Here is a 7,493-nt window from a genome sequence, read left to right as displayed (position 1 = left end):
CCCCTCCCTCCTCCCCGCCCTCCTCCCCTCCCTCATCCCCACCCTCGGCCAGTGGGAGCCACTGGCATGAATGGAGCTGGGAGGGTCTTGTGTTTGGGGACGGTTTGCCTGGCTACTGCGTGGGGCCCAGGGTGGAGGCAAGGGGTGCCCCTGAAGGTGCGGCTGGGTCTGGGGGAGCCAGCGAAGGCCAGGTGTCCCCGTGTGGCCGGATGGTGGCGTTTACTGCCTGCAGGTGGGAGACGCAGGTGGAAGACCAGGTCTGGAGGTCCCGGGCGTGGTGGGCAGCAGGGAGGTCGGCCGACCTGCCCTTCCCCTCGGCGATGCCCCAGGCTGGGTCTGGGCGGGTGTCAGAGGATGGGATGGCGGTCGACTCCGGGGACGCCAGATCACGGGGTGGGGGTGGGGGCCCAGACCTGTGTCCCTTCACTGCAGGCTCTCCGTGTCCGGCCGCCCCGTAGGGACAGAGTCCGGTTAGCAGAGTAAGTGAAACCAGCCTGGAGGAGATGAAGGTGGACGTCCCAGCAGGGAGAGCGAGAGGCAGACTGAGTCAGTGAGCGGGAAAGAAGAGAGATGGGGGTGCAGGTCAGAGGAGGAAGGGAGAGAGGACGAGGGGGAAGGCAGAGGCCAGAGGCTCTGGAAGGAACCGCGGAAGCGGGAGGGAGGGAGAGGGCCTGGCGCACGGCCCCCGCCCCCTCGGGCCCCGGCCACCACCGCCCAACGCCGCAAGCGCACGCCTGCCGCGGTCCAGCGCTTCTTCCAGACATATTGTTTTCCTCCGGTTTCATGCATTTTTATTAAACATTTCCAAATCAGGAAACATGGAAATATTTTTTAATAAAAAGAAAGAAAACATTGCAAGTAGAGAAACTGACTCAGAAGGATTTGCCAGATGAGCCATCTGGTTTTTAATTTATTTAATAACCGTTCTGGGAACCATTTTCGCTATGGAGAGACTGGACGGTGGTGGCCAGCCTCCCTCGGACGCTGCCTCCCTGTGCAGACTGGAGAGGCTGGACGGAATGCTGAGCGGGGCCCTGTCGCCTGAGCCCCCACCAGGCCTGTTAGCCGGAGCTGCATCCACGTGACACCAGCCCCACGTGCGTGCACCGCCACAGAGGAAGTCCACACCGACTGTGTCCGCAGAAGGGAACGAGCCACGTGTCTCGGGGGCGTGTGGCAGCCGGCCTGTCGTGCTTGGTGCTGGTGGTGGGGGCTCTCCCCTCGGAACAGTCTGGGGCCTCACCCCCCACGCCACGAGCTCTTAGAAATACGAGACCAGACCTCCTGGAAAAGTAGCCGTGGCCTTGTGTTGCTGGGAGCAGGGGCCTCCCCACTCTCCTGAATTCGCACACAGGCCCCTGGCCGCCTCGGTGCGCTCGCGTCCTGGGCCCGAGCTCTGCTGGCCTCGTGGGCAGCCTTTCTCCGCACATTTCCACATGTTTATAAGGGGAAGGGTTTTTAAGCCAAGGAAGCGCTTTGTTGTTTTTCTTTGCCTGGATGTGACCTCACCTGCGGCTGCGACCCCCAGCCCGGCACCGGCCGCTGGCGCCTCCCCAGATCCAGATGCCGGCGGCTCCCACCGGCCGGGAGCGGCTCCAGATGCGCCTGGACTTGGGCCGACCGAACATCCTCAGGAAACAGCAGGGCTTTCCCCGAAGCTGCCATCTCAGCCCTAGCGTCCCGAGGGCACTCGGTCACTCGGCACAAAGGCAGAGCCAGGGCGGGAAGAGCGCCCAGCGCTCCAGGGCGGCGCCCCTCCGTGGGAGCTGGTCGGGCCCGCCAACGCCCCTGCTCCTTGCCCCTCGGGCAGCCCCCGGCCACCGTCCTGCTGGCCGCCACCCGGCAGGTGCTTAGTCAGGCTGGGCCGCGTGGCGTCGCCCAGGGGTGCAGACCCCACGCCCTGCTCTCAGCAGCTTCCTTTCGGATCAGCCTTTTCACTTACTTGCCATGAGCCAGGCTGTGGCCAGTTAGTGCCCGAGCTGCTCACTGCTTCATCGTAAACTTGGGGTAAGAGCCCGGTGCCGCTGGCTGGCGACAGAGACAAGATGCGATCGTTAGTTCAGCAAAGTGTGCCGAGTATTAGAGACGCAGCAGCGAGCAGTACACAGCATCCTGCTTCATGAGGCTTACGCTCTAATGGGGCGGCAGAGTGTATATTACGTCAGGTGGTGGTGAGTGGGGGGCCAAGGGACGCAGGGAAGGGAGAAAGGGGGCCGCGTAAAGAGGGTGGCCAGGGAGCCCCTTGCGCAAAGACCAGAAATCATCTGGGGCACGTGCTTTCCGGGCAAGGGAACGGCAGCGCCCAAGTCAGGAGGGGCTGGGCTGCTGCAGGCCGGTGGCCACAGCAGAGCCGTGAAGAGCCGTGGACGGACGGCCCTGGGTGGGGGTGGGGTCCCTGGAGCCCGGGGAGGCTGCTTCAGGCCTTGTGGCCCCGTAAGGACTTTGGATGTTCTGAGAAGTTCAGGGATTTCTGAGCAGAGAGGGGACGTGGCCTGGCTGCTGTTAGTGGGGCGGGCGTCGCGTGGGCAGAAGCAGGCCAGTCGGGCCCTGCTGTCCCCGTTCTGGTGACAGGGCCGGCCTGGAGCAGCCGATGGCTGTGGCTGCCGTGGGGAGGAGTCCGATTCGGGACGGATCTTGCAGATGGAACAGACGGGATTGACAGAGATATGGCGTCCAAACCACAAATCACCACGCAGAGGGCAGGGCAGCTGTCGACCTGAACTGGGGCAGCCGGAGGAGGAGGACCTGGGAGGAGTTACTTGTTTCCTGCCTGGGCTGCCCTGTCCGTGAGCCCCCGGGGGGAGGAGCCCCGGGGGAGGGGCCCAGGGTGGGCGGGGCCGGGGCGGGGTCCCGGGGGAGGGCGTCCAGGTGGGAGGGGCCCAGGTAGGAGGGGCAAAAGGCAGTCCATAGAAGTTCACTGTAACAGTTACCTGTTGCTGTGTAACAAGTTGTCCCACAATGCAGCAGCTTAACACAACAGATGATGCCTGTGTCACAGTTGCTAAGGGTCAGGAATTCAGGGACAGCTCGAATGGCACCTCCGGCTCAAGGTGTCTCGTGAGATCGCAGCCTAGCTGTCTCCCAGGCTGTGGTCTCTTCTCAAGGCTCAGGTTAAAGGGTCTCTGCTTCCAAGCCCGCTCACCCGGTTGTGGGCGTGCTGTGGCCCCTCACCGGGCAGGCCTCTCCGTAGGGTCACCTCGCGGCATGGCAAGTGGCTTCTCCCAAGTGGGAGCGATCCAGAATAGAGCAAGGCACAGATCGTCCAGCACAGAGGCTGTGGTGTTTTTGTAACTGGACTTCAGAGCTGACCACCCATCACTTCCGCCGCGTTCTGCGTGTTAGAGACATGTCGCCAGGTCCAGCCCACACTCAGGAGGGGGTTACAGAGTACCTGGAGGAGGGAGGGGGCCGCCGGGCCGTGTCTGAGGCTGTGACCACGCTCCTGGGTTTTTTCACCCCTGTGGCCCCCGGAAGTAGGCAGAGCTAAGCCATACGACTTTCAGGTGTGGAAGGACACAGTAGGCCGGTGCGTCAGCGGCCGCGTGGCCCCGAGGGAGCACACGAGGCATCGGCAGGCAGTGAGCTCAGGGACGCCGATTTTGCTTTTATGCTTCCCGACTGAATTTTACGTTAATGTATTTTAGGGTTTTTTCTCTTAGGTTTGGTCTTGTGTTCAATATTATGGAAGTTATACAAGGATATGCGTTAGAGTCCGTTGTTCTGCGCTATTACCGCCCTGCCCCCAATCTTCCCATCTACGCTTCTCCAGAGGGCGCGCTCCTCCGAGGGAGCACTCCTCCCCAGCCCTTCCAGAAAGAGCCCCTTGTGCAGCACTGACTCCTGTCTCCTGGGGCCAGAGTCCGTCCCTGTCAGGATGCCGATTACAGGGTTTCCCCCACGAGCTCCTCTCTGCCCCCGTCTGTATGTGACCCAGAGCTCTGCTTCTCTGTCCACTGATTCGCTCTGTGTCTTTCATGTCCGCAGCTGTCCTGAGGTGCGGGGGCCGGTGGTCTGCCCGCGTGGAGGGCCTGAGGAGGCAGCAGTGTGTGTGTGATTTGCTGCCAGTCATCACCTGGCCCCTATATCTGTCACCTGTTTCATAATAGTAAAAAGGGAAAGACCACAGCACACCCTAATGAGAAATTAATCACTATAATAGCCATCCTTAAAAACAAAGGCACTTTCCTCCCTAGCCTTTAGAGAAAAACAAGATTCTCTGAAAAATTCTCTATTGCAAAGACTAGCACACAAATATGCAGACTTGTGACAGGTGTAAACCGCTGCAAAATGGTGACGGCTTCTGGTCTCCACAGCCCCCGCCCTCTGCCTCCAGCCCATCGCCTCCCGCCTGCTGAGCTGTGAGGGGCAGCGGGGTGTCTTCACGCCCCCCCGGAGGGGTAGCACCCCAGTCTGGCAGCTGTGTGTGAACGGGGGCCTCAAGGCCTGCTCTGGTTGGCGGCACACACACTAGCACCAAGGCGACTGTATTTGTGAACGAAAAAGAAACCCACGAGAACATAAAGGGAATTTAGAGAAAATAAAACAGTAAATCAAACATCAAGGGGATGAAAAGGCTGCCACCTGTTGCTAATCCCGAATCCCGCCCTGAGCCCCAGTGTCCTTCTCCCGTGAGCCGCTCACGTGTGAGTAGAAGGCCCGGGTCCCGAGGCCGCCGAGCAGCCAGCGACGCTGCTGTAAGCGCCGGTTTGCAGGGAGAGGCAGGCTGCCAGGACGCGAGCGCCCGTCACGCGCACAGAACACAGGCTGCACACCAAACCCAGGCCCCGCGGCTGGCGTTCGCGGCCCTCCGCGCTTCTCCCCGGCCACCTGCGCGCTTGCCAGCAGGCCTGGTGCCCGGGACCTGCCGTCTCTCAGTCTTGCCGGCGGCTGCTGGGGCGTCCTTCTCGGACACCAGGGTCTTGCCCCTTCTGTGTCCAGGAATTCACAGCAGATGCTTCGTGCCCGCGCCCAGCAGCCCTGCGGCCCAAACTTCCCGACGCTCAGGAAGGTCTCCTCCTCCCCTGCCCTCGTGGCCCCTGCCTGCGTCCTGCAGTGGATGACGACACCTGTCCCCCCGCAGTGACCGTCGCCCACACCGCGTGCATGCGTCCTGGGGCTCCTTCTGTCAGCAGATAGGGAAGCGGAGTCACAGAGGCCAAGTCGCTTGCCCACAGCACGGAGCCACTGGACGTGGAGCCGGGGCTTGAAGCCGGGAGAGCCAAGCCCAAGGCCATGGGCTCACCTCTTCTCTGCCCTGCGCCCCAACCTTGCTGCCCTCAGGCCCGACCCCAGACTCCTTCAGGAGGAACTGGTGACCCCAGCGGGGGACGGGTCCTGAGAGCCGGGGTCTGGCTCCACTGCCCCCCGAGAGCAGCGTGCAGGAGTGGGAGGGACAGAGGGGACACAAAGACTCGAGGGGGAGTCAGACTGGGTCGGGGGGGGCACACTCTGTCTTGGGGACCCGCGGGGGTGGCACCAGCCTGTACCACCCACACAGAGGGAGGCGGCGGCAGGTGGGGCACCTGGTCAGCAGAGCCGGGGGGGCGTCTGTCGTTTGAGCGCTGGCCTGGAGTTGGGGGCTGGCGGGCCCTGGCGCAGAAAGCTCGCAAAGGCCGATGCGCCCACCACCGTGTGCTCCCTGCAACCCGCTCCGGCCAGGCTCGGGGGGAGGCTGTCCCCTGCACCCCTCCGGGGCCTCCCCAGCCTTCCGGCCTCCCCGAGGCTCCCAGGCACCCCTGCCACGCTCGAGCCGAGCCCCGGGCTTTCCGACAGGGGCTCCTCCTGCCTGACCACCCTTCCTCCTGGCCTGCCTGTGTTGGGGTCAAGGTCACTGCCCCCTCCCTCCTGTTACACAAGTGCCTTGTCCATCCAGTTCTGCAGACGTCCGCACCCTCACCGCCCGTCCCCCCCCAGCCGAGAGCCCTGAGGGGGCTGCGTCCTGCTCATCTCTGCATCTCCGTCCTTGGCATGGAGCCTGGCACTCAGCGTGCTTCAGTGTCTGGGGGTGACAGCCGGGGGGGAGAGGGTGGGGCGCCGTGGTCACCGGCCGGGGGAGCAGCAATGCCCTTCCAGCCTATTCCTCCCTGGACAGGGGAGCCGAGAGCCCCATCCAGCTCAGAAGAGACACCGTCCCTCTGCAGGGACCCCGGTGTCCCCTGGGGACAGGGAGCCGGCTCTGCAGCCCCCTCTGGACACCCACACCTGCCGTTCTTGGGGGCCAGACTGCTAAACGCGCTTGGTGGGTTTTGACGTTTTCCCCTGCTCAGGAGCCTGCGACAGATCAGCCCCATCCACGTACGCTCAGGCTGTCGACTTGGAAGGGAAAATCTAAATTTTATTGCGGCGTGATTTCCTCCAAAGCCATTTTACCAACACTCGAAGGGCAACTACAGTGCGCGCCAGGGCAGACGCGGCCTCGGGGACCAAGCTGGGGGCGGGCGGGGCAGAGTCACGGCACCTTCGGTCCCCAGCACCGCTGTGTCCATCTCAGCAGAGACCCAGTTCGTCCCCGTCCAGGTTTGCCCACAGCCTCTGGGCCCCGGGGCGGTGGCCCCTTCCACTGAGCGCTGTCTCCCCCCACCCTGCCCCCTCCCCGGCAGGTACCACGACCAGCAGGACGTGACCAGCAACTTCCTGGGCGCCATGTGGCTCATCTCCATCACCTTCCTCTCCATCGGTTATGGGGACATGGTGCCGCACACGTACTGCGGGAAGGGCGTCTGTCTCCTCACCGGCATCATGGTGAGTACCTGGCTCGCCCGTCACCCTCCCCACCTGCAAACCCTGCGCGGAGCGCACTGAGGGGTCTTCTGCGCAGGCCGCGGGCCGCGGCTGGGTCTCCCCTCCCCGCACACGGCCAGGAAGGCGCTTCTCAGTTTCAGTTTCCTTTTCTTTTTTTTTTTTTAAATGTTTTATTTATTTCTAGGGGAGAGAGAGAGACAGCGTGAGCAGGGGAGGGTCAGAGAGAGAGGGAGTCACAGACTGAAACAGGCTCCAGGCTCCGAGCTGGCAGTCAGCACAGAGCCCGACGCGGGGCTCGAACCCACGAACCGCGAGATCATGACCTGAGCCGAAGTCGGATGCTTAACCGACTGAGCCACCCAGGCGCCCCGCAGTTTCCTTTTCTAACACAGTCCCAGCTCCTTGTTCCGGGCAGTTTTGGCCTCCTCAGTGTCCCCCCAGAACGGGGCAGCACCCGGCAGCCGAGGGCGCCCGCAGGCGTCCGGGCCCGTGGTCACCTGTCCTCCCTCCCGCCCTGGGGCCCCACACACTTGGCACCACATCCGAGGAAGCTTAGCTGGAACCCCGGGGGCAGGCGCCGGGCGGCCCGGGTCCCCGTTGGCTACAAGCCAGCTCGAGACTCCCCGGGGCCTCCTTCCACATCCACACATGGGGGCGCGGGGGCCGTGAGGGCTGGGCCCTCCCCGGGGCCTGCGGCTGTGCCACCTCCTTCCAGGGGCCCTCCTGCCCAGCCCCCCCCGCCCCCGCCTGAC

At 63.6% G+C, this 7,493-nt stretch overlaps 1 protein-coding gene across 1 annotated transcript in view; it reads left to right on the top strand.

Moving 5' to 3' along the window:
- The window catches only part of KCNN3 (potassium calcium-activated channel subfamily N member 3), a 98,996-nt gene that overhangs the window by 77,491 nt on the left and 14,012 nt on the right, over window positions 1-7,493 (top strand). Inside the window, 2 exon segments of the mRNA XM_077764050.1 lie at window positions 4,260-4,270; window positions 6,600-6,741. Coding sequence (XP_077620176.1) covers window positions 4,260-4,270; window positions 6,600-6,741 — 153 coding nt within the window.

This window comes from Crocuta crocuta, unplaced genomic scaffold (assembly GCF_008692635.1).
Source record: "Crocuta crocuta isolate KB4526 unplaced genomic scaffold, BGI_CrCroc_1.0 scaffold528, whole genome shotgun sequence".
NCBI classification, from domain to species: domain Eukaryota; kingdom Metazoa; phylum Chordata; class Mammalia; order Carnivora; family Hyaenidae; genus Crocuta; species Crocuta crocuta.
The sequence above is the reverse complement of the archived record's forward strand: the minus strand, read 5'-3'. Positions and strand labels throughout refer to the sequence as shown.